Below are 27,840 nucleotides of genomic sequence, written 5' to 3'. Positions count from 1 at the left end.
AGTTAATGGTTCTCTGTGGAAAGACAGAGTGGCTGTGGAATGTGCTGGGTGGACGGGAGGGAGTCACGGGAGTGAAATAGGTTATACGGGTGGAGAGCTTTGGACTAGATATCAAGGGGGGTTGAGGTCAGGTCACCTTAAGGGAGAAAGAACGGTTCATTACTCTACAACTTCTTCATCCTGTCGAACCATAAGATGTAAGGACTGGAGAGGAGGGGTGTCTAAAGTGGAGTATATATACTGGTAGTGGTGTAGAGAAGGAGGGGTGTCTAAAGTGGAGTATATATACTGGTAGTGGTGGAGAGAAGGAGGGGTGTCTAAAGTGGAGTATATATATACTGTTAGTGGTGGAGAGAAGGAGGGGTGTCTAAAGTGGAGAGAAGGAGGGGTGTCTAAAGTGGAGTATATATACTGGTAGTGGTGGAGAGAAGGAGGGGTGTCTAAAGTGGAGTATATATACTGGTAGTGGAAGAGAAAAGGAGGGGTGTCTAAAGTGGAGTATATATACTGGTAGTGGTGGAGAGAAGGAGGGGTGTCTAAAGTGGAGTATATATACTGGTAGCGGTGGAGAGAAGGAGGGGTGTCTAAAGTGGAGTATATATACTGGTAGCGGTGGAGAGAAGGAGGGGTGTCTAAAGTGGAGTATATATACTGGTAGCGGTGGAGAGAAGGAGGGGTGTCTAAAGTGGAGTATATATACTGGTAGCGGTGGAGAGAAGGAGGGGTGTCTAAAGTGGAGTATATATACTGGTAGCGGTGGAGAGAAGGAGGGGTGTCTAAAGTGGAGTATATATACTGGTAGCGGTGGAGAGAAGGAGGGGTGTCTAAAGTGGAGTATATATACTGGTAGTGGTGGAGAGAAGGAGGAGTGTCTAAAGTGGAGTATATATACTGGTAGTGGTGGAGAGAAGGAGGGGTGTCTAAAGTGGAGTATATGTACTGGTAGTGGTGGAAACGTCTTGGTCTGAATACAGCTGTGTCGACCCTTTTGGAATAATTAAACCTCTGTGTGTTATTTACTCTGAAAAATTTGAACCTAACACTAGCCACATTACAAACTTCATTTTACCAAGTTCCTGTGAAGCAATTGTAATGAGTCTGCCACAACATGCCCAATAGTCTTCTCATTAGCAATGGTTAGTTTGTGTTTCATTTCATTGTGAATGAATTAATTTGATATCATTGTCAGGGGTTCTCTCAAATAGTTTGAATGGGGAATTGAGCTTCCCGGGAAAATGTTGACCAAGGAAGCAACCGTAAGAAAAGGGGTGGGGCTTAGTGAAGGGTAAATTCCTTTCTATTGAAATACCTTTATGACCTGTGGCTATTTGATATGTGGCCAGAAGACACTCATCAACAAAACAGTCTTCCACTTGTGATCAAACACCACTGAAAAAGAGATCAAAGAAGAAGCAAGAAGTGAATGACAGGAAGTGGCAAGGGGACCTACCTGAATGGTGGAGGCCGCAGCTGACCTGCACAGCTGTCATCTCGCAGTCGAAAAGCACCGCCCCCGGGGGGTAAGTGGTGATCTTACTGGCGTCCTTCTCCCCTCGCTCGCTGCTCCCATCTGCAAAGGTGAACAGGTCGTCAGTCAGGTGGAGAGAGAAGGATGGAGCAGGCAGGAGAGAGACAGAGGGGGTAGGGGTTAAGAAAGAGGGAGAGAACTCTGTTTGCAGCTTCAGAGATGGGTGTCTCAGGATCGGAAAACCGACAGTCCTGGGGAAGCTGAAATGAGCAAGTGATTCCGAGAAAAAAAGGAGAGAAGGAAGAATAGGAAATGAAGGCATGCGAAAAGGTAAAAAAGGTAAAAACTCTCAAAATCTCAAACAGAGCAGGACTCTGGGTTAAGATTGCTCCATGTTCAATTTCAATGTGGTGTATCGCTTGTAGGTGCTTGTGACACCTAACTACACAGCAGTTCTTTCCAGGTGCATTTATTTTTTTAAAGTTCTAAAAATACTGTCATACCTGTTCTGTATAAAGTTGAAACAAACGTTATTTTAGTTTCAAGAAAAGTGCAAAATAGGGGTACAAGAACACACCATCTCCCCTTGATGCTTTACCTCTATAGTAGCATAATATCCTATATTTGACCTTCAAAATCAAATGATATCAAATGTTAATTATTTGTCATGTGCCGAACACAACATCTGTAGAATTTACAGTGAAATGCTCACTTACAAGCCCTTAACCAACAAAGCAGTTAAGAAAAATCAGTGTTATAACACTTATGACTTGGAGAAGATCTGCAAAGAGGAGTGGGACAAAATCCCTCCTGAGATGTGTGCAAACCTGGTGGCCAACTACAAGAAACGTCGGACCTCTGTGATTGCCAACAAGGGTTTTGCCACCAAGTACTAAGTCATGTTTTGCAGAAGGGTCAAATACTTATTACCCTCATTGAAATGCAAATCAATTTATAACATTTTTGACATGCGTTTTTCTGGATTTTTTTGTTGTTATTCTGTCTCTCACTGTTCAAATAAACCTACCATTAAAATTACAGACTGATAATTTCTGTCAGTGGGCAAACGTACCAAATCAGCAAGGGGATCAAATCATTTCCCCCCCTCACTGTACCTGTGGATGTATTTCAATGCCTACCTTCAAACACAGTGCCTCTGCTTGACATCACGGGAATATCTAAAGAAATCAGCCAAGACCTCAGAAAAACAATTGTAGACCTCCACAAGTCTGGTTCATCCATGGGAGCAATTTCCAAACGCCTGAAGGTACCACGTTCATCTGTACAAACAATAGTACGCAAGTATATACACCATGGGACCACGCACCATCATACCGCTCAGGAAGGAGACGCGGTCTGTCTCCTAGAGATTTGTATTTTTTATTTTATTTCACCTTTATTTAACCAGGTAGGCTAGTTGAGAACAAGTTCTCATTTGCAACTGCAACCTGGCCAAGATAAAGCAAAGCAGTTCGACACATACAACAACAGAGTTACACATAGAATAAACAAACATACAACCAATAATACAGTAGAAAAATCTATATACAGCACGTGCAAATGAGGTAGGATAAGAGAGGTAAGGCAATAAATAGGCCATGGTGGCGAAGTAGTTACAATATAGCAATTAAACACTGGAATGGTAGAATGTGCAGAAGATGAATGTGCAAGTAGAGATACTGGGGTGCAAAGGAGCAAGATAAATAAATAAATACAGTATGGGGATGAGGTAGATTGGATGGGCTATTTACAGATGAGCTATGTACAGGTGCAGTGATCTGTGAGCTGCTCTGACAGCTGGTGCTTAAAGCTAGTGAGGGAGGTAAGAGTCTCCAGCTTTAGTGATTTTTGGAGTTCGTTCCAGTCATTGGCAGCAGAGGACTGGAAGGAGAGGCGGCCAAAGGAAGAATTGGCTTTGGGGGTGACCAGTGAGATATACCTGCTGGAGCGTGTGCTACGGGTGGGTGCAGCTATGGTGACCAATGAGCTGAGATAAGGCGGGGCTTTACCTAGCAGAGACTTGTAGATGACCTGGAGCCAGTGGGTTTGGCGACGAATATGAAGCGAGGGCCAGCAAATGAGAGCGTACAGGTCGCAGTGGTGGGTAGTATTGAAGCTCATCTGGAGGTTAGTTAACACAGTGTCCAAAGAAGGGCCAGAGGTACACAGAATGGTGTCATCTGCGTAGAGGTGGATCAAACAATCACCAGCAGCAAGAGCGACATCATTGATGTATACAGAGAAGAGAGTCGTCCCGAGAATTGAACCCTGTGGCACCCCCATAGAGACTGCCAGAGGTCCAGACAACAGGCCCTCCAATTTGACATACTGATAAGATAATTATCTAATAAAGGTAAATGAATCAATAATACATTATTAATTAGTAGTTATGTAGCATGGATAATGAATAATTCATGTACTGAACGTTAGTCCCAAAAGGTCTAGTAGAGGCCCGGGACGAAATATGTGTGTGTGTATTTAGTGGGCCCAAGGGAGCAGTAGACGTGTGTGTGAGATACCGGGAGTAGCCTTCAAGGTTCTCATAATATCTGGGGAAAGGAACAGATAGTGATTAACAATGGTGGGAGGTCAAGGGAGAGATACTGTTCACCTACTGTTTGTGCGTATGTGTGTGCGTAGGTTATCTACTGTTGGTGTGGAGGTGTGTGCGTAAGCGGAGAGAGAGGATGAAATGACATCTTTGTTAATGTTGGGCAGAACGTTCTCTGAATAAACTGAACAAAACTTTTGCAGAAAGCTCCTTGCCTAATTATTCTAAACCCAGTGTCTTACAAACCCTGGGGATTAGTCAAGGCTTATTGATTGCTAATTATTATCATTAGGATATAAAATTCCTTTGACACATACTGAACTCTATCAGAGAAGTAGTTGGTGAACCAGGCGAGGCAATCATTTGAGAAACCAAGGCTGTTGAGTCTGCCAATAAGAATGTTGTGATTGACAGAGTCGAAAGCCTTAGCCAGGTCGATGAATACGGCTGCACAGTAATGTCTCTTATCGATGGCGGTTATGATATCGTTTAGGACCTTAAGCGTGGCTGATGTGCACCCATGATCAGCTCTGAAACCAGATTGCATAGCGGAGAAGGTATGGTGGGAATCTAAATGGTCGGAAATCTGTTAACTTGGCTTTCGAAGACCTTAGAAAGGCAGGGGCAGGGGGTGGTCTATAACAAGCGGCAACGGTGAGAGACTTGTTTCTGGAAAGATGGATTTCGAGTACGAATTGTTTGGGTACAGACCTGGAAAGTAAGACAGAACTCCGCAGGCTCTCTCTGCAGTAGATTGCAACTCCGCCCCCTTTGGCAGTTCCATCTTGTCGGAAAATGTTATTGTTAGGGATGGAAATTTCAGGGTTTTTGGTGGACTTCCTAAGCCAGGATTCAGACACGGCTAGGACATCCGGTTTGGCAGAGTGTGCTTAAGCAGTGAATAAAACAAACTTAGGGAGGAGGCTTCTGATGTTAACATGCATGAAACCAAGGCTTTTACGGTTACAGAAGTGAACAAATGAGAGCACCTGGGGAGTAGGAATGGAGCTAGGCACTGCAGGGCCTGGACTAACCTCTACATCACCAGAGGAACAGAGGAGAAGTAGGATGAGGGTACTGCTAAAGGCTATCAGGACTGGTCGTTTAGTGCGTTCGGAACAGAGAGTAAAAGGAGCAGGTTTCTGGGTGCGATAGAATAGATTCAAGGCATAATGTACAGACAAAGGTATGGTAGGATGTGAGTACATTGGAGTTAAACCTAGGCATTGAGTAGTGATGAGAGAGATATTGTCTCTAGAGACGTTTAAACCAGGTGATGTCACCGCATATGTGGGAGGTGGAACTAAATGGTAGATTAAGGCATATTGAGCAGGGCTAGAGGCTCTACAGTGAAAAAAGGCAATAATCACTAACCAGGACAGTAATGGACAAGGCATGTTGATATTAGGGTGAGGCATGCGTAGCCAGGTGATCAATAGGGGTCCAGTGAGTGGTTGGGCTGGCTGGAGACACGGCGAGCTAGCAAGCTAGCACAAGGGCCTTAGAGGGACATCTTGACAGAGGAAAGTCTGTTTTGGCCTCCGCATGCGGTGACGTCGATAGACCAGTCGTGATGGATTAGTAGAGTTCTGAGTAGCAGGGGAGTCCAAGTCCAACTCGCAAAATAGCTATAGTGGCCCAAGAAAATGGCCAATGGATCTATACAGCTAACAGTCCAATATTCTCTAGACAGCTAGCAGCTAGCAGGCCACGGCTAGTGGATGGGCATTCAGGGGTGGTTGCGATGTAGAGGCCAGTTGAGTATCCCCTCGAGCAGATTACGTCGTAGTCCAGTCGTGACGGATCGGCAGGGTTCCGTGCCCCGTACGGGCAGTAGAAGGGGTCGAGGTATTGTAGCCCAGGAGTGGCTGATGGGTGTCTTTAGCTAGCCGTAGCTCCAGGCTAATTGGTGCTTGCTCCGGGACTGACGTTAGCCAGTACTCGGATAGCAGCTAGCTAGCTGCAAAGATCCAGGTGAAAATGTCCAGAGCTTGCGGTAGGAATCCGGGGAAATGGAGAGAAAACAGGTCCGGGATGCTCAGCAAGGAAGAAGCCACTGCTTCAAACCCGCCATAAAAAAGCCAGACTACGGTTTGCAACTGCACATGGGGACAAAGATCGTACTTTTTGGAGAAATGTCCTCTGGTCTGATGAAACAAAAATAGAACTGTTTGGCCTTAATGATCATCGTTATGTTTGGAGGAAAAAGGGGGAGCCTTGCAAGCCGAAGAACACCATCCCAACCTTGAAGCACGGGTGGCAGCATCATGTTGTGGGGGTGCTTTGCTGCAGGAAGGACTGCACTTCACAAAATAGACGGCTTCATGAGGAAGTAAAATTATGTGGATATATTGAAGCAACATCTCAAGTCAGGAAGTTAAGGCTTGGTCACAAATGGGTCTTCCAAATGGACAATGACCCCAAGCATACTTCCAAAGTTGTGGCAAAATGGCATAAGGACAACAAAGTCAAGGTATTGGAGTGACCATCACAAAGCCCTAACCTCAATCCTATAATTTGTGGGCAGAACTGAAAAGAGTGTGCGAGCAAGGAGGCCTACAAACCTGACTCAGTTACACCAGCTCTGTCAGGAGGAATGGGAAAAAATTCACCCAGTTTATTGTGGGAAGCTTGTGGAAGGCTACCCGAAACGTTTGACCAAAGTTAAACAATTTAAAGGCAATGCTACCAAATGCTAATTGAGTGTATGTAAACTTCTGACCCAGTGGGAATGTGATGAAATAAATAAAATATTAAATAAATCATTCTCTACAATTATTCTGACATTTCACATTCTTAAAATAAAGTGGTGATCCTAACTGACCTAAGGCAGGGAATTTTTACTAGGATTAAATGTCAGGAATTGTGAAAAACTGAGTTTAAATTAATTTGGCTAAGGAGAATGTAAACTTCCGACTTCAATTGTATGTGCATGTTGGTAGAGTTATTTTAAAGTGACTATGCATAGATAATAACAGAGAGTAGCAGCAGCAGCGTAGAAGAGGGGGGCAATTCAAATAGTCTGGGTAGCCATTTTATTAGATGTTCAAGAGTCTTATGGCTTGGGGGTAGAATCTGTTTAGAAGCCTCTTGGACCTAGACTTGGTGCTCCGATACCGGTTGCTGTGTGGTAGCAGAGAGAACAGTCTATGACTACGGACCCGATCTGATCTCCTCCCTATAGGCAGTCTCATCGTTGTTGGTGATCAGGCCTACCACTGTTGTGTCATCGGCAAACTTAATGATGGTGTTGGAGTCGTGCTTGGTCATGCAGTCATGAGTGAACAGGGAGTACAGGAGGGGACTGAGAACGCACCCCTGAGGGGCCCCCATGTTGAGGATGTGTTGTTACCTACCCTTACCTTCCCTGTGGCTCAGTTGGTAGAGCATGGTATGTGCAATGCCAGGGTTGTGGGTTCGATTCCCATGGGGGGCAAAGTACAAAAAAAACGTATGAAATGTATGCATTCACTACTGTAAGTCACTCTGGATAAGAGTGTCTGCTAAATGACTAAAATGTAAATGTAAAATGTTACCACCTGGGGGCGGACTGTCAGGAAGTCCTGGAACCAGTTGCAGAGGGAGGCGTTTTGTCACAGGGTCCTTAGTTTAGTGATGAGCTTTGAGGGTACTATGGTGTTGAACACTGAGCTGTAGTCAATGAATAGCATTCTCACAAATGTGTTCAATTTGTCCAGGTGGGAAAGGGCAGTGTGGAGTGCAATAGAGATTGCATTATCTGTGGATCTGTATACAAATTGGGAGTGGGTCTAGGGTTTCTGGGATAATGGTGTTGATGTGGGCCATGACCAGCCTTTCAAAGCACTTCATGACTACAGACTTGAGTACTACGGTGTTTTGGTAGTCATTTAGGCAGGTTACCTTAGTGTTCTTGGGCACAGGGACTATGGTGGTCTGCTTGAAACACGTTAGAATACCAGACTCAGTCAGGGACAGGTTTAAAATGTCAGTGAAGACACTTGCCAGTTGTTCAGCGCATGCTCGGAGTACACGTACTGGTAATCCGTCTGGCCCTAAGGCCTTGTGAATGCTGACCTGTTTAAAGGTCTTACTCACATCGGCTACGGAGAGCGTGATCATACAGTAGTCCAGAACAGCTGATGCTCTCATGCATGCTTCAGTGTTGCTTGCCTCGAAGTGAGCATAGAAGTAATTCAGCTCGTCTGGAAGGCTCATGTCACTGGGCAGCTCGCGGCTGTGCTTCCCTTTGTAATCTGTAATAGTTTGCAAGCCCTGCCGCATCCGACGAGCGTCGGAGCCAGTGTAGTACAATTCAATCTTAAATGATATGCTTCAGAAAATCCATCCTCCCTTAGCATTTTTTCTATCCAAAGTCAATACCTAGACATTCCCCTGCTCTCAACCTCAGAACCATCAATTGAGGGGGGAAAATTAGGGTAGAAGAGGGAAAGATCTTAGTATAGAATTATCTGAATGGGTAAACCAGTTTGACATATTATTAATCCTGATTACGAATAGTGGGATGGTTCTCTTTTACGTCTTCCATCTGCAGTTTCCTCTACAACATCTTAAAGCTGCAATATGTAACTTTTTAGGCTACCCGACCAAATTCACATAGAAATGTGAGTTATATATTTGTCGTTCTTATTGAAAGCAAGTCTAAGGACCGATGGATCTATTCTATGTGCACTATTTCTATGTTTCCAGTTACAGGTAGTTTTTGCGTCTTTTACTTTTGGTTTTGTGCACCAGCTTCAAACAGCTGAAAATACAAAATATTTAGTTGTTGAAAATATCCAGTATTTCACAGGGGTTTAGCTGATACAATGATTATCTTCACTATAGATTGCTTGTTTTGTCAAACTGAAATTAGGAGAACTACTAGAATTTTAACAACCAGGAAATGGTGGAGCATATTGCACCTTTAATTTGTTGCTTCCAAATATAACCACAGGGAACAGACACAATCTATTTATACCAATTAGTTATTATCCATGAAGGATATTTTGAAATGTGCCCTGTTCAGATAAAAAAATAAAAATACTGAATTATTTAATTTGTTACTATAAATATTAATTTGAAAGCCTGCACCGATGTCTAGGATAACATAAAATAGGTGCAATTGGTGTCGGAAGTCTATCCGTCACAACTTCTCTTCTCTCTGATCTATCCCATAATAGTCTGCTTGTTGTTTGAGGCTAGGCACTTTGACAACGCCTGCTGTTTCACATGCATCTAATTCTGCTTTATCAGTCGACGGCCACTCTAAGAAATCTACTCTGCTGCTTAGAGAGTTGTTCAATCGAGTTGGACTGTGATATAGATTTTTCTTTAACAAAAGTAGTGTCGCCATCCAAGGACTCTAGAGCCAAAGCAGAAGAAGAATTAACAGACTCCCAATTGTTTCTTATTCTCTGCACCAGAGATGCCCCAGAGAGAGGAAACCTATTTAGAACGGGTCTTTAATTAAAAGGGGCAGATCAAAAAATTGCAAAGCTGTCATCACCCCACTGTTTCAGTAAACAGCTGGGGGATGGGGCTGGAGAAATGTAACCACTGTCAAATTCATAGACAGAGCTATGGATGCATGGACTGACCATCCCTGAGATCAAAATTATAGTCGTAACCATGTTCTGAAGCTGTATAGTGTTTGTTTACAATTGCATCGTTTACAAACGAGTAGAAAAAGCTTATATTTTCAGTTCTAATGGGGTTAGACAAATGAGGTATTTATAAGTTATATTCTTCAAGAATCAATGGCTATACACTGCATATCATGAATTTAAAATAACATTTTTTGTAGCAATCACATTGTTGCAATCACATTTAAAGGAGCTGTCGTAGAGAGGAAATGCACATTTAGGTTCCAACTCCAAAGAATTATGAAGGCATCTTGTACATATTCACAAATTGGGTGTGGGAACTTCTATGTGGCACTGGCAGGTGTCAGCGTGGCTAACTAACCTTATCTACATTCGGAAAGTATTCAGACACCTTGACTTTTTCCACATTTTGTTACATTACAACCTTATTCTAAAATTGCTTAAATTGTCCTCCCCCCCCCCCCCAATACCCTGTCATGACGTTGGCCTGTGGGTGAGGTTTATGACCCCCCCATAAATGCCTTTCTCCCTTCCCTCTCTCTCTCTCTGACTCTACTGAAGGACTCTTGAATAGCCTTTGTTCAGCATAGAGAGCCTGGGAACATCAAACAAGTGGGGGGAAAGGAACCATATTTCGGTAATAGAACCAGTTGAAAATATGCGTTGTTACTTAATGAATATGATGTCAGTTCGGTTGTCATCTGAGACATTATGACTGATGACAGGACGACATAAACTGTTTCTGGGAAAGTTTACACATTCTAGTTATCAGATTCACATGGAATTGTTGTGCAATTTAAATGTTTAAATATGAAACTATTTGTGAAAAGATTAAATGTAATTTTAGCTTCCAAATGAGAGAATTGGGTTTTCATAAGGTTAGAGCTCTGCTCAATCAGTGGCCCGCCCCTGTGAAGAGACATTGGTTATAAAGTATGAAACACACCCTTCTCTCCCTCCACTACATAAGCCCTTGACGAAAATGTAACCTTCTGTTCCGGGTACATTAGGGCGAGGGTCCGATGTCAGAAGGATTCACATAATAACTACAGAACTAAGCCAACCTCAGCGTGAGCTTTGGTTGCGAATGGTATGAACTTTGAACTCTTGTTCACTACAGAAGTGATACCTCCTAGCCGTTGAGTTATCAGCGGCAGCTGTAAACATGGGCTAGGAAAGGACGGACGACGTATCCAGTCTAACACACAAGGACAATACTACAACGTATCCCATTTACCACCAGAGACATTCTTCCGAGGACAGCAAGATCTCTGTTGGGCAACACGGCCAGCATCTACGACCAACCTACCGAAGCACAGCTCAGAGTACATATTTATTGCATTTTCCTTTTCCAAATGGGCGGTAAATTTAGAATGCATAAGATACTGTATTTACGATAGCATGGCTTCTCCCTTTGTTCCTCAAGCCTCCAGCTCTTTCACTCAAACCCAACCCCCTTTCCTTTGTGTAACCAGCCGTCATGTCGGCTCCGTCCACCAGGGCTGTTTTCTGTATGACATACAGTGGGGGCAAAGTATTTAGTCAGCCACCAATTGTGCAAGTTCTCCCAAATTCTCCCACTTAAAAAGATGAGAGGCCTGTAATTTTCATCATAGGTACACGTCAACTATGACAGACAAAATGAGGAAAAAAAAATCAGAAAGTCACATTGTAGGATTTTTAATGAATTTATTTGCAAATTATGGTGGAAAATAAGTATTTGGTCACCTACAAACAAGCAAGATTTCTGGCTCTCACAGACCTGTAACTTCTTCTTTAAGAGGCTCCTCTGTCCTCCACTTGTTACCTGTATTAATGGCACCTGTTTGAACTTGTTATCAGTATAAAAGACACCTGTCCACAACCTCAAACAGTCACACTCCAAACTCCACTATGGCCAAGACCAAAGAGCTGTCAAAGGACACCAGAAACAAAATTGTAGACCTGCACCAGGCTGGGAAGACTGAATCTGCAATAGGTAAGCAGCTTGGTTTGAAGAAATCAACTGTGGGAGCAATTATTAGGAAATGGAAGACATACAAGACCACTGATAATCTCCCTCGATCTGGGGCTTCACGCAAGATCTCACCCCGTGGGGTCAAACTGATCACAAGAACGGTGAGCAAAAATCCCAGAAGCACACGGGGGGACCTAGTGAATGACCTGCAGAGAGCTGGGACCAAAGTAACAAAGCCTACCATGAGTAACACACTACGCCGCCAGGGACTCAAATCCTGCAGTGCCAGATGTGTCCCCCTGCTTAAGCCAGTACATGTCCAGGCCCGTCTGAAGTTTGCTAGAGAGCATTTGGATGATCCAGAAGAGGATTGGGAGAATGTCATATGGTAAGATGAAACCAAAATATAACTTTTTGGTAAAAACTCAAGTCGTTGTGTTTGGAGGACAAAGAATGCTGAGTTGCATCCAAAGAACACCATACCTACTGTGAAGCATGGGGGTGGAAACATCGTGCTTTGGGGCTGTTTTTCTGCAAAGGGACCAGGACGACTGATCCGTGTAAAGGAAAGAATGAATGGGGCCATGTATCGTGAGATTTTGAGTGAAAACCTCCTTCCATCAGCAAGGGCATTGAAGATGAAACGTGGCTGGGTCTTTCAGCATGACAATGACCCAAACACACCGCCCGGGCAACGAAGGAGTGGCTTCGTAAGAAGCATTTCAAGGTCCTGGAGTGGCCTAGCCAGTCTCCAAATCTCAACCCCATAGAAAATCTTTGGAGGGAGTTGAAAGTCCGTGTTGCCCAGCGACAGCCCCAAAACATCACTGCTCTAGAGAAGATCTGCATGGAAGAATGGGCCAAAATACCAGCAACAGTGTGTGAAAACCTTGTGAAGACTTACAGAAAACGTTTGACCTGTGTCATTGCCAACAAAGGGTATATAACAAAGTATTGAGATAAACTTTTGTTATTGACCAAATACTTATTTTCCACCATAATTTGCTAATAAATTCATAAAAAATCCTACAGTGTGATTTTCTGGAATTTTTTTTCCTCATTTTGTCTGTCTAAGTTGAAGTGTACCTATGATGAAAATTACAGGCCTCTCTCATCTTTTTAAGTGGGTGAACTTGCACAATTGGTGGCTGACTAAATACTTTTTTGCCCCACTGTAATTAGCATTCTGTGTATATGTAATTCTGTGTGATTAGTTAGGTATTTAGTAAATAAATAATTAAACCCAATTTTGTATTGCTGATTCAAGTTGTTAGCCAAGGTTTGTGAAGATAACCAATAATTTACATTTTAGTCATTTAGCAGAAGCTCTTATCCAGAGCGACTTACAGTAGTGAATGCATACATTTCATACATTTTGTTATTTTTTATTTTTATTTTGTACTGGCCCCCCGTGGGAATCGAACCCACAACCATGGCGTTGCACACACCATGCTGGCGTTGCAAACACCATGCTCTACCAACTGAGCAACAGGGATGCAACTTTCAGATGAGACTGAAATAAGGTGACAATTAATATTGACTGCTATTGATGTAAAATATTACATTTACATTTACATTTACATCATTTAGCAGACGCTCTTATCCAGAGCGACTTACAGTAGTGAATGCATACATTTCATACATTTTTTTTTTTTTTTTTTCTGTGCTGGCCCCCCGTGGGAATCGAACCCACAACCCTGGTGTTGCAAACACCATGCTCTACCAACTGAGCTACAGGGAAGGCTATTACTAGGTCTTTAAGAGTTTATTCAGAAGATAACAGCTCTATAAACACTCTTTCGTGGTGCCCCGACTTTCTAGTTAATTACATTTACATGATTAGCTCAATCAGGTAATATTAATTACAGAGAAAGGATTTTATAGAATAGCATGTCATATCACTTAATCCGGCAGACCCAAAGACACGACAACCCCATAATGACAACGCAATTTATTTTTTCATCATGTATAAAAAAACTGAAATACCACATTCAGAACTTTGTTGAAACACCTTCAGCAGCGATTACAGCCTCGAGTCTTCTTGGGTATGATGCTACCAGCTAGGCACACCTGTATTTGGGGAGTTTCTCCCATTCTTCTCTGCAGATCTGTCAGGTTGTTTGGGGAGCGCCGCAGCACAGCAATTTTAAAGTTTCTCCATGTTTGATCAGGTTCATGTCCGGGCTCTGGCTGGGCCACACAAGGACATTCAGAGACTTGTCCCGAAGCCACTCTTGCGTAGTCTTGGCTGTGTGCTTAGAGTCTTTATCCTGTTAGAAGGTGAACCTTCGCCCCAGTCTTAGGTCCTGAGAGCTCTGCAGAAGGTTTTCATACAGGATCTCTGTACTTTGCTCCGTTCATCTTTCCCTCGATCCTGACTAGTCTACCAGTACCTTCCACCGAAAAAAAAAATCCCCACAGCATAATGCTGCCACCACCATGATTCACCATAAGGATGATGCCAGGTATCCTCAAGACATGACACTTGGCATTCAGGCCAAAAAGTTCAATATTGGTTTCATCAGACCAGAGAATCTTGTTTCTCATGGTCAGTGTCCTTTAGGTGCCAAGTAGGCTGTCATGTGTCTTTTACTGACGAGTGGCTTCCGTCTGCCACACTACCATAAAGGCCTGATTGGTGGAGTGCTGCAGAGAAGGTTGTCCTTCTGGAAGGTTCTCCCATCTCCACAGAGGAACTCTGGAGCTCTGTCAGTGACCATCGGGTTCTTGGTCACCTCCCCGACCAAGGCCCTTCTCATCTTTCCCTCGACACAATCCTGTCTCAGAGCTCTACGGACAATTCCTTTGATATCACGGCTTGATTTTTGCTCTGACATGCACTGTCAACTAGAGGTCGACCGATTAATTAGGGCCGATTTCAAGTTTTCATAACAACCGGTAATCTGTATTTTTGGACGCCAATTATGGCCGATAACATTGCAATCCACGAGGAGACTGCGTTGCGTGGCAGGCTGACCACCTGTTACACAAGTGCAGCATCAAAAGGACCGTGTGACTGCAAGGAGTCAAGGTAAGTTGCTAGCTTGCATTAAACTTATCTTATAAAAAACAATACATCTGAACATAATCACTAGTTAACTACACATGGCTGATGATATTACTAGTTTATCTAGCTTGTCCTGTGTTGCATATAATCAATGCGTTGCCTGTTCATTTATCATCGAATCACAGCCTACTTCAACCTCGCCAAACGGGTGATGATTTAACAAAAGCGCAATCGCGAAAAAAGCACATTCGTTGCACCAATGTACCTAACCATGAACATCAATGCCTTTAAAATCAATTCACAAGTATATTTGTCACTTCTCTCTCACTTATCAGTGCAAGCAGAGTCAGGGTATACGCAGCAGGCCGACTGGTGCACAGCGCTGTTCATGATTTCAAACCTATCAACTCCCGAGATTAGGCTGGCAATACTATAGTGCCTATAAGAAAATCCAATAGTCAAAGGTATATGAAATACAAATGGTATAAAGAGAAATAGTCCTATAATTCCTATAATAACCACACCCTAAAACTTCTTAACTGGGAATATTGTAGACTGACGTTAAAAGGAACCACCAGCTTTCATATGTTCTCATGTTCTGAGCAAGGAACTTAAACGTAAGCTTTTCTACATGGCACATATTGCAGTTTTATTTTCTTCTAAAACATTGTGTTTTTGCATTATTTAAACCAAATTGAACATGTTTCATTATATATTTGAAACTAAATTGACAAAATGTTATTTATGTACAATATTAAGTTAAAATAAAAGTGTTCATTCACTATTGTTGTGATTGTCAATATTACAAATATATATATATAAATAAAGAAATAAATACCGGCCGATTAATCGGTATCGGCTTTTTTTGATCCTCCAATAATCAGTATCGGCGTTGAAAAATCCTAATTGGTCGACCTCTACCGTCAACTGTGGGACCTTATATAGACAGGCATGCCTTTCCAAATCATGTCCAATCAATCAATCCCTTCAACCGATCGCTGCCTGCACCCGCCCGCCCATCCAGCATCACTACTCTGGACGGTTCTGACTTAGAATATGTGGACAACTACAAATACCTAGGTGTCTGGTTAGACTGTAAACTCTCCTTCCAGACTCACATCAAACATCTCCAATCCAAAGTTAAATCTAGAATTGGCTTCCTATTTCGCAACAAAGCATCCTTCACTCATGCTGCCAAACATACCCTCGTAAAACTGACCATCCTACCGATCCTCGACTTCAATTACAAAATAGCCTCCAATACCCTACTCAATAAATTGGATGCAGTGTATCACAGTGCCATACGTTTTGTCACCAAAGCCCCATATACTACCAACCACTGCGACCTGTACACTCTCGTTGGCAGGCCCTCGCTTCATACTCGCCGCCAAACCCACTGGCTCCAGGTCATCTACAAGACCCTGCTAGGTAAAGTCCCCCCTTATCTCAGCTCGCTGGTCACCATAGCAGCACCCACCTGTAGCACATGCTCCAGCAGGTATATCTCACTGGTCATCCCCAAAGCCAATTCCTCCTTCGGCCGCCTCTCCTTCCAGTTCTCTGCTGCCAATGACTGGAACGAACTACAAAAATCTCTGAAACTGGAAACACTTACCTCCCTCACTAGCTTTAAGCACCAGCTGTCAGAGCAGCTCACAGATTACTGCACCTGTACATACAGTGGGGGGAAAAAGTATTTGATCCCCGCTGATTTTGTATGTTTGCCCACTGACAAAGAAAGGATCAGTCTATAATTTTAATGGCAGGTTTATTTGAACAGTGAGAGACAGAATAACAACAAAAAAATGTATAAATTGATTTGCAACTCTGTTGTTGTATGTGTCAAACTGCTTTGCTTTATCTTGGCCAGGTCGCAATTGTAAATGAGAACTTGTTCTCAACTTGCCAACCTGGTTAAATAAAGGTGAAATACATTTTTTAAAATAAAAATGTAATTTACCAAAGGTGGACTCCAATCAAGTAACATCTCAAGGACGATCAATGAAAACAGGATGCACTTGATCTCAATTTTGAGTCTCATACAAAGGGTCTGAATACTTATGTAAATAAGTAAAACCTGTTTTCACTTTGTCATTATGGGGTATCGCGTGTAGATTGATTAGGAAAACAATTAATATAATACATTTTAGAAAAAGGCTGTAACTTAACAAAATGTGGAAAAGGTCAAAGGGTATGAATACCTTCCAAATGCATTGAAGCTAGCTAGCTATCTTGCTAACCTTATCCGTTGTTGCATTTTTTGTTTTTATACAATGTATTCAAAAGATTGGCCAGCTGGCTTCATGGCTGGTTCTGGAGTTGGATTTGTCATAGGCATTGATTTAGAGAAAACTTTGCCACAGATGGAAACCACTGGCCTTTCTTTGACATCGCCATCTATTGTTATCTTCCATAAATTGCGGCCGTGAATCCATCAAATAAATAGTTATCAAGAATAAGATTAAGCTCCTATAATATGGATAACTATTTAAAGATGGCTGATATGCATTTTTCTACATTGTAATGGAAACAGTGCAACCTTTGGTAGGTAGGCTGCTGGTAGGCTTCGGCTGTACAGCAAAGCCAAGTCAGCCCATGCTTATGATTCTCACAGGGGAAGTGAAATGATAGTGAGCAAAGTCATTGTAGCCTATCATGCACGCCGTAAATTACATGTAATAGAATTTTATTTCGCCGGTGACTTTTCATTATCTGTATAGACACTTGTGGTTTCTAGCTAACATTACACAAAGCAGTGGAGCGTGTAGTGAAGCAAAACATGGTCAAAACCATTAATCTTAAGGCGATGGGGGAAGCGGGTTTGCAAAATGCAATCATATCATGGAATTATACAATTTATTAAAAGGTCCTATATACACTACCGTTCAAAAGTCCGGGGTCACTTAGAAATATCCTTGTTTTTGAAAGAAAAGCACTCTTTTGTCCATTAAAATAACAAAATTGATCTGAAATACAGTGTAGACATTGTTAATATTGTAAATTACTTTTGTAGCTGGAAACGGCAGATTTCTTATGGAATATCTACATAGACAGAGGCCCATTATAAGCAACCGTCACTCCTGTGTTCCAATGGCACGTTGTGTTAGCTAATCCAAGTTTATAATTTATCATTCGGGGCGGCAGGTAGCCTAGTGGTTAGTGTGTTGGGCCAGTAACCGAAAAGTTGCTAGATCGAATCCCCGAGCTGACAAGGTAAAAACCTGTCGTTCTGCCCCTGAACAAGGCAGTTAACCCACTGTTCCTAGGCCGTCATTGTAAATAAGAATTTGTTCTTAACTGACTTGCCTAGTTAAATAAAGGTTAAATAAAAATAAACATTTTAAAAGGCTAATTGATCATTAGAAAACCCTTTTGCAATTATGTGTCTATTCTTTTTCTGAGAAATAAAGGCTATTCCATGTGAGAAGTTGCCAAGAAACTCAAGATCTCGTACAATGATGTGTACTACTCCCTTCACAGAACAGCGCAAACTGGCTCTAACCAGAATAGAAAGAGTGGGAGGCCCCAGTGCACAACTGAGCAAGAGGACAAGCACATTAGAGTGTCTAGTTTGAGAAACAGACACTTCACAGGTTCTCAACTGGCAGCTTCATTAAATAGTACCCGCAAAACACCAGTCTCAACGTCAAGAGTGTTCTTTTGCCCATCTTAATCTTTTATTTTTATTGGCCAGTCTGAGATATGGCTTTTTCTTTGCAACTCTGCCTAGAAGGCCAGCATCCTGGAGTCGCCTCTTCCCTGTTGACGTTGAGACTGGTGTTTTGCGGGTACTATTTAATGAAGCTGCCAGTCGAGGACTTGTGAGGCGTGCGTTTCCCAAACTAGAGACTAATGTACTTGTCTTCTTGCTCAGTTGTGCACCGGGGCCTCTGAATATAATGATTTTCATGTCATATCATTGGAAAAGACACCGCATTCACACGTATTTGCACAAAGTGGGCAGTTTGGATTTGTCACTTCAAGCCCAAATATATGATACTTTGACTAAAACATTGACTTAAATCGTTGCGCAACATCATGGGTAAGCTCTGGCCATCATCTTTCAGCTCAAAAAGTGGATCACAAAGGCACAATAACATTTACATTTACATTTACATTTAAGTCATTTAGCAGACGCTCTTATCCAGAGCGACTTACAAAATGGTGCATTCACCTTATGATATCCAGTGGAACAACCACTTTACAATAGTGCATCTAAATCTTTTAGGGGGGGGGGGGGGGGGGGGTTAGAAGGATTACTTTATCCTATCCTAGGTATTCCTTAAAGAGGTGGGGTTTCAGGTGTCTCCGGAAGGTGGTGATTGACTCCGCTGTCCTGGCGTCGTGAGGGAGCTTGTTCCACCATTGGGGTGCCAGAGCAGCGAACAGTTTTGACTGGGCTGAGCGGGAACTGTGCTTCCTCAGAGGTAGGGGGGCCAGCAGGCCAGTGGTGGATGAACGCAGTGCCCTTGTTTGGGTGTAGGGCCTGATCAGAGCCTGAAGGTATGGAGGTGCCGTTCCCTTCACAGCTCCGTAGGCAATCACCATGGTCTTGTAGCGGATGCGAGCTTCAACTGGAAGCCAGTGGAGAGAGCGGAGGAGCGGGGTGACGTGAGAGAACTTGGGAAGGTTGAACACCAGACGGGCTGCGGCGTTCTGGATGAGTTGTAGGGGTTTAATGGCACAGGCAGGGAGCCCAGCCAACAGCGAGTTGCAGTAATCCAGACGGGAGATGACAAGTGCCTGGATTAGGACCTGCGCCGCTTCCTGTGTGAGGCAGGGTCGTACTCTGCGAATGTTGTAGAGCATGAACCTACAGGATCGGGTCACCGCCTTGATGTTAGTGGAGAACGACAGGGTGTTGTCCAGGATCACGCCAAGGTTCTTAGCACTCTGGGAGGAGGACACAAGGGAGTTGTCAACCGTGATGGCGAGATCATGGAACGGGCAGTCCTTCCCCAATAACAAAATATGGGAAACAGGGTCAGAGTACTGAATGGTCTATTGGAAATAGAAGAAAGAGTCTGAGTTTTGTTAACCATTCCCCTGCCCGTATTGTTCATCGCCCCACACAGCTATCATACCAATCAGGTCACTCCCCCAATCACACACACACACACACACACACACACACACACACACACACACACACACACACACACACCCTCAACCACCAAACCCTTACCTGCCGACATCCACAAACCAACACCCACTATTTGATCCTCTGCCTTTCCTGCTCTCCAAACAAAAACACACACACACCTTCCCCCAACCCCTCCTAGCCCATACCTTGTCCCTCCTCCAGCCGGTGTCGGCGGTTGATCCGCTGGCGTTTCTCCTCCTGCCGGATCTGGATGTGCTCCTGGATGTTGACTCCTGGTGGGGGAGGGACAGGCACAGCTGAAACACACACCAAAAAGAGAACCAGGTGGAGGAGGAGACAACACATAACATGGATGAATGATGGTGGGAGGAGACATGGAGAAGCGATGCGTCTATACATTTGTATTGAAACTGATATGAGGTTATTTTACTGTTTCACTAGACTCAAAATTCTAACCAAATCCCACTTTCTCACCATTGTTTCACATTACTAATCCAGTGTGGCATTCCTCCTAATAGAAAGGCACCTGGCCCGGTTAAAACATCCTCAGAAATAATTTTAATTTAGCATTAACACTGGAGTGATAGATGTGCAGATGATGATGTGCAAGTAGATACTGGGGTGAAAAAGAGCAAAAATAAATAATATGGGGATGAGGTAGGTTGGGTGGGCTATTAACAGATATGCTGTGTACAGGTGCAGTGATCTGTGAGCTGCTCTGACAGCTGATGCTTAAAGTTAGTGAGGGAGATATGAGTCTCCAGCGTCAGTGATTTTTGCAATTTGTTCCAGTCATTGGCAGCAGAAAACTGGAAGGAAAGGAGGTGTTGGCTTTGGGGATGAACAGAGAAATATACCTGCTGGAGTGCGTGCTACGGGTGGGTGCTGCTACGGTGACCAGTGAGCTGAGATTAGGCAAGGCTTTACCTAGCAAAGACTTATAGATGACCTGGAGCCAATGGGTTTGGCAACAAATATGAAGCAAGGGCCAGCCAACGAGAGCGTACAGATCACAGTGGTGGGTAGAATATGGGGCTTTGGTGACAAAACGGATGGCACTGTGATAGACTACATCCAGTTTGCTGAGTAGAGTGTTGGAGGGAATTTTGTAAATGACATCGCCAAAGTCAAGGATCGGTAGGATAGTCAGTTTTACGAGGGTATGTTTAGCAGCATGAGTGAAGGAGGCCTTGTTGCGAAATTGGAAGCCAATTCTAGATTTAATTTTGGATTGGAGATGCTTAATGTGAGTCTAGAAGGAGAGTTTACAGTCTAACCAGACACCTAGGTATTTGTAGTTGTTCACATATTCTAAGTCATCGCCGTCCAGAGTAGTGATGTTAGTCGGGCGGGTGGGTGCGGGCAGCGGTCGGTTGAAGAGCATGCATTTCATTTTACTAGCATTTAAGAGCAGTTGGAGGCCAAGGAAGGAGTGCTGTATGGCATTGAAGCTCGTTTGGAGGTCAGTTAACACAGTGTCCAAAGAAGGGCCAGATGCATACAGAATGGTATCGTCTGCACAGAGGTGGATGAGAGAATCACCAGCAGCAAGAGCGACATCATTCAGCTGCTAATTGCTCAGTTGAAAATACTGCGATGGAAGAAATTCCTTTAACTTTCTACCACTTCCTACCTGGATTTAGTCATTCAGACTGAACTATATTATCAGTCAATAAAAAATATATATAGTGTATGAACTAAGCAACTGACTAACCCACTCCTGGTCTAGGGAAAACACTGTGTGAGACATGTAGCAATGTTTAAGCAATGTGCTGACATGGAATGACTGAGACAAAAGATAAATAAAAGAAGCAGACAACAGTGATGCCTTGTGGGTCATGACTGTTTGCAAATGAATACATCAAACCGGAACATGCAGATAGACTACATATACAAATGTATGTGACACCTCTACAAATTAGTGGATTCTGCTATGCCAGGAGAACGCTACCTGCCCCAATGCATAATGCCAACTGTAAGGTTTGGTGGAAGAGGAATAATGGTCAGGGACTGTTTTTAATGGTTCGAGCCCCTTAGGTCCAGTGAAGGGAAATCTTAACGCTACAGCATACAATGACATTCTAGATGATTCTGTGCTACCAACTTTGTGGGAACAGTTTGAGGGAAGGCCCTTTCATGACAATGCCCTTGAGCACAAAGCAAGGTCTATACAGAAACGGTTTGTCGAGATCAGTGTGGAAGAACTTGACTAGGCTGCACAGAGCCCTGACCTCACAACCCCATCCAACACCTTTGGGATAAATTGGAACACCGACAGCGAGCCAGGCCTAATCGCCCAACATCAGTGCCCAACCTCACCAATGCTTGTGGCTCAATGGAAGCAAGTCCCTGCAACAATGTTCCAACATCTAGTGGAAAGCCTTCCCGGAAGAGTGGAGGCTGTTCTAGCTGCCACGGGGGGACCAATTCCATATTAATGCCCAAGACTTTGGAATAAGATGTTCGACGAACAGGTGTCCACATCATTTTGGTCATGTAATGTATATTGAGCAACTGTTATTGTGTGTTATACCTAGTAGTAGGTCTAGTGGTATCATCTCCTTGACAGCGTCAAAGATGCCCCTCTGTCTGGCCTCCTGTCCATCCAGCTCCCTGGCGCAGGCCTTACAGCAGCCACACGCTGAGCAGCCAGACTCCCCCGAACCACATCCACAGATACTGAGAGGGAGAGAGAGAAGCAGAAAGAGAGATACACACAAATTACACAAGTAGACACACACACACACACAGAGAGACAAACATCAAAATAAACAAGCAAACGCAGACATCCACAAAGACACAAGACAAACAAAATCATACAAACACAGAGAAACAAATATAAGTGCAACTGATCAGCATTCTGACTCTGCAATACTGATTAGTAAAGACAGATCACTGAGCACAAGAAATAGCAAATAGACTTAACCATTAACTTAGACTAGAGCTGTCCCCGGAAAAAAAAAAATCTTGATCTTAATTTTAAAACGTGTATTTTCCCATATATAGACATGCTATGTTTGAATAAAATCAACTATATGTAGGCTACTGAGCTTGTCTGATGCTTTAAGCACTGCAATAAAAAATTAAGACAAATTACTAAACAGGGAGCCAGAGATAGCCTAACCAGAAGAACAAAAACCTGTTCCCTGTAGCCTTCCCTGTAGCTCAGTTGGTAGAGCATGGTGTTTGCAATGCCAGGGTTGTGGGTTCGATTCCCACGGGGGGCCAGCACAAAAAAAAAAAAAAAAATGTATGAAATGTATGCATTCACTACTGTAAGTCGCTCTGGATAAAAACGTCTGCTAAATGACTAAAATGTAAATGTAAAAATGTTCCCGACCCTCATCCCTCTGCTGCTGGCCTTTGCAGATTCTGCAATTATGCTCCTGAAGTTGCCAGTAATAGGCTACACCAGCAGTCGGCAACCTTTTCCATTTGGAGTGCCAAGTTATCGTACCATTTCTACTGCCAGTTCTGATTTTCATATGCCCAATTTCATGGAGCAGTTTAATTTCATTTATAATAACGTCTTCAAATCTCAAAATCATTGTCATGTGGTTAATCAAAATTCAATCTAAATGAAATTGATACAAATCTAAAAGTAATTTCTATTGTCATTGCCAATATGTAAAAATAGCCTCAATACATGAGCCAACAAATAAAAACATTGCAGCCCGCAGGTAGAAAATATCCTGCTAAAAACAAATATCCTATTAATGACATTGCATGGCTTGTCTCCAAGAAACTTGAAACATTGCATCATCTATTGTATTAACTTGGTCTGGCCCGAAACTCCTGCTAGCAAACTTGCAACATTGTATAAAATAGTCCAGGCCCTCAGAGTTTCGCGCCAGTGAATCTCGGTCGAACAACAGCCTATCGACAAAACAATCGACCAGTCGACTAAATGGGGTCAGCCCTAACTTAGACCCAAACAAATGTATGTTCTCTTAACAAAGATACCGCAACTAGTGAACGGTGTGTGTGTTCTCATGTGGCTTGTGTGTGTGTGAGAGAGTGAATGTGTGCGTATATCTCCCTCTTCGTCAGCTTTTGGCTAGGATCAGTATGTCGGGATTTGCATAGCTTGAGTGGGTCAAGGACATGCAGCTGTTTCGTTCTCCTTGTCTGATGACTGGCAATGTCATCAATTTTGATCGTGCATCTTGTAGTATAAGCAAAGTTATGACAGGATTGGGAAAGGCTTGCCAATAGCCAGTGAGCTCTCAGCATGTGAGACTACAACAATGATGGCGAAGAGGAAAGCAACAGCACGCACTGTGTGGACCGAGGTGGAAAACAGATTGGTGGAGCTTTTGAATATTACCTCTGCGTCATACCATGACACCAAAAAGATAATTTTATAAAATCATATTATTTCCATATTCTGCGCCTCCATCTCTTGACGTTTCTGCACATAATAATAGTAGCTCGCTGTTTGCGCGTCTGCATTTCCTTCCTACGACAACCGAGAAACCTGGGGTTGAGGATGGACGGAATGAAAGATATGTGACAAGGACATCCGGAAATGTGAGCATGTCCAAGTTCTTAAGATTTTAGAAGTCATGTAGTTCATGCCCAGCATTACCCTCCGGGTACTCTGTCGGGCCGTCCGCTGCTGACACAGCTGGCTCCGTAGCCGGTGCAGTCTCCACACACAGTGCACACCATGCACTGGTCCAGCTTCCACTTGTGCATGCCCGACTGGCACATCATGCTCTTCTCCTCCAGCTCATCCTCCAGGTCCTCTTCCATGGCGGTCGCCATGCTCTCAATGCCAAATGCTACAGGGTGTAGAGAAGATATGTTTATTATATTTAAAGTGCATTTTCCACACATGGGTGATACATGCAAAATACAGAAAATAAACATGCCCCAAAAAATGTTTGGGTCTGTGTTTATGTGTGCATATGGTATAATAAAGTATGTTTGCGTTGGGGGGTAATTTGTGTCCTCATGCGTGCGTCTGTGTATGCGCGTCCATCATGCATGTTACCTCTCCCTGCCTGGTTCATGGCCCCTGTTTCTCGGCCACACTGGCCCTTGTTGTTGACCCCAAACGTCCAGACCTCTCCGATCTTGGTCAGGACACAGGTGTGGGCCTTCCCCATGGCTACCTGGGTTACAATGTGACCCTTCAGGTCTGAAACCTGGCCTGGAAGGGGCACAAGAGAGACAGCAGAACCCATTGCTACTGTATTGCTACTGTAAAAGACCTAGCCTAATCCCAACTGAATCATGCTACGTTCCACTTAACGGCCAGAATTCAGTCTGAATTTCCATGCTATAAGAGACCATTATCAAACCAACAAGGCTTTTATAAAGCTGTCTTTGATAGCCACATTGTAATATGTCAGTGTAATATTTTTCATTTGTGAACATTTGCACGAATGAACACTACCCAGACAAAGCCTCTCTGTCCCACTCAAGCTCATCAGCATCACTAACGCACATTAACAGTTGTGAACATTTGCACTAACCAACGCAACCCAAAATAAACCTGTTCCCCTGTCTCTACCCCACTCACAGGTGCTGTCGCTGTAGATGGCGTCCTTGCCGAACATGTAGAGCTCTCCATCCTTGGTGACGATGCCGCTGCTGCCGTTGTTGCAGGCCGTGTTCACCACCGTCTTGGTCTCCAGCTTCATCATCTTCTTGGGCTTGGAGGGCTTCGGTTGGCGCCGGCTTTTGGCTGGAGAGTAGACCGTAGAGATAAAACATAGATGTCTCCATGCAAAAGACAACACTGGTGAAGTGGTAGATTACAATGTGATTGTGATAGTTGGAATTTATTCTGAATACAGTGCTGTTCTCATTGAAGACGGTCATCCTTACCAAAAGACACAATGTTATTTTTGTTGTTGTGTGTGTGAAAGCGGTGTCTGTTCTCATCCATGTGTGTTCTCGTCTGTGTAGGTGTAAAATATAATAAAAAAATTGTATTTGTCCCATGAGCTGAATACAACAGGTGTAGACTTCACCGTGAAATGCTTGCATATGAGCCCTTACCAACAAAAAACATAGTAACACAAGAGGAATAAAATATACCATAATGGAGCAGGGACTTTTATGAATCTTTATTTTAACAGGGTGTCATATTGAGCCCAAGCCTATTTTTCAAATGAGCCCTGCACAATACAAACACACAATTAGTAAACTACATAAAAGACTAAATTACAAAACATGATCATAAAAAATAAATCTTCACTTAGCGCAATCCCCACTAATGTTTTAAAATCCCTAAAGGCCAACAGGCATTCAAAGCCTAACCCTCCCTGCAACACATTCCACATCCGTGGAAGATAAAAACCAAAAGCAGATCCACCCAAATCAGAAGCCACCCTTGGAACCTCTAGCACTATCCAATCTTGTGCTCTTGTACTGTATTCTATTGTCTTGATCTTCACGAGTGTTTCTGCAGGAGCACTTTGTAAATAAACCAAGCAACCTTTTGAAACAATACACAATGGTGAGTTCTACAATTATCACCAGTAATTAATCAAAGGGCACAATGGAAAACAGCATCTAGAGGTTTAAGTGTGGAAGCATCTGTGGCCTATTGAGTACCAGTACCAGATCAATGTGCAGGGGTACGAGGTATTTGTGGTAGATATGCACATGAAGGCAGGGTAAAGTGGCTAGCCATCAGGATATATAATAATACGAGTAAAATAAATAACAGAGCATCAGCTTATAAGGAGTGTAAAAGTGTGTTTGTACAATACCGGTCAAAAGTTTTAGAACACCTACTCATTCAAGGGTTTTTCTTTATTTGTACTATTATTAACATTGTAGAATAATAGTGAAGACATCAAAACTATGAAATAACACATATGGACTCATGTAGTAACAAAAAGTGTTAAACAAATCAAAATATAGTTTATATTTGAGATTCTTCAAATAGCCACCCTTTGACTTGATGACAGCGTTGCACACTCTTGGCATTCTCTCAACCAGCTTCACCCGAAATGCTTTTCCAACAGTCTTGAAGGAGTTCCCACATATGCTGAGCACTTGTTGGCTGCTTTTCCTTCACTCCGCGGTCTGACTCATCCCAAACCATCTCAATTTGGTTGAGAACGGGGGATTGTGGAGGCCAGGTCATCTGATGCAGCACTCCATTATTGGCCTTCTTGGTGAAATAGCCCTTACACAGCCTGGAGGTGTGTTGGGTCATTGTCCTGTTGAAAAACAAATGATAGTCCCACTAAGCGCAAACCAGATGGGATGGCGTATCGCTGCAGAATGCTGTGGTAGCCATGCTGGTTAAGTGTGCCATGAATTCTAAATAAATCAAAGCGTCACCTGCAAAGCACCCCACACCATAACACCTCCTCCTCCATGCGGGAAATACACATGCGGAGATCATCCGTTCACCCACACCGCATCTCACAAAGACACAGAGGTTGGAACTAAAAATCTCCAATTTGGACTCCAGATCAAAGGACAAATTTCCACCTGGCTAATGTCCATTGCTCGTGTTTCTTGGCCCAAGCAAGTCTCTTCTTCTTCTTATTGGTGTCCTTTAGTAGTTTCTTTGCAGCAATTCAACAGTTGATGTTGAGATGTGTCTGTTACTGAACTCTGAAGCATTTATTTGAGCTGAAATTTCGGAGACTGGTAACTCTAATGAACTTATCCTCTGCAGCAGAGGTAACTCTGGGTCTACCATTCCTGTAGCGGTCCTCATGAGAGCCAGTTTCATCAGAGTGCTTGGTTTTTGTTACTGCAATTGAAGAAACTATCAAAGTTATTAATATTTTGCAGATTGTCTGACCTTCATGTCTTAAAATAATGGACTGTCATTTCTCTTTGCTTATTTGAGCTGTTCTTGCCATAACATGGACTTGGTATTTTACCAAATAGGGCTATCTTCTGTATACACAATATTTAGCTGAGGTTTAGGGTTTAGTGAATGATTTGTCCCAAATACAATGCTTTTAGTTTTATAAATATTTAGGGCTGACTTATTCCTTGCCGCCCACTCTGAAACTAACTGCAGCTCTATGTTGAGGGTTGCAGCCATTTCAGTCGCTGTAGTATCTGACGTGTATAGTGTTGAGTCATCCGCATACATAGACACACTGACTTTACTCAAAGTCAGTGGCATGTCGTTAATAAAAATCGAAAAAAAGCAAGGGGATTAAATTTGAGAGGCTTACATTAAA

At 43.1% G+C, this 27,840-nt stretch overlaps 1 protein-coding gene across 1 annotated transcript in view; it reads right to left on the bottom strand.

Moving 5' to 3' along the window:
* Positions 1-27,840, bottom strand: part of mycbp2 (MYC binding protein 2) — a 386,518-nt gene that overhangs the window by 204,103 nt on the left and 154,575 nt on the right. The window contains exons 13-18 of the mRNA XM_082967288.1: positions 25,200-25,364; positions 24,669-24,827; positions 24,261-24,456; positions 22,206-22,351; positions 19,858-19,968; positions 1,451-1,570 (exon numbers count right to left, since the gene is read on the bottom strand). Of these exons, the coding sequence (XP_082823414.1) occupies positions 1,451-1,570; positions 19,858-19,968; positions 22,206-22,351; positions 24,261-24,456; positions 24,669-24,827; positions 25,200-25,364 (897 nt within the window). The remainder of the gene's footprint in view (positions 1-1,450; positions 1,571-19,857; positions 19,969-22,205; positions 22,352-24,260; positions 24,457-24,668; positions 24,828-25,199; positions 25,365-27,840) is intronic.

The sequence above is a fragment of the Salmo salar genome, chromosome 21 (genome assembly GCF_965601325.2).
Source record: "Salmo salar chromosome 21, fSalSal1, whole genome shotgun sequence".
In the NCBI taxonomy this organism is placed as follows: Eukaryota; Metazoa; Chordata; class Actinopteri; order Salmoniformes; family Salmonidae; genus Salmo; species Salmo salar.
The sequence above is the reverse complement of the archived record's forward strand: the minus strand, read 5'-3'. Positions and strand labels throughout refer to the sequence as shown.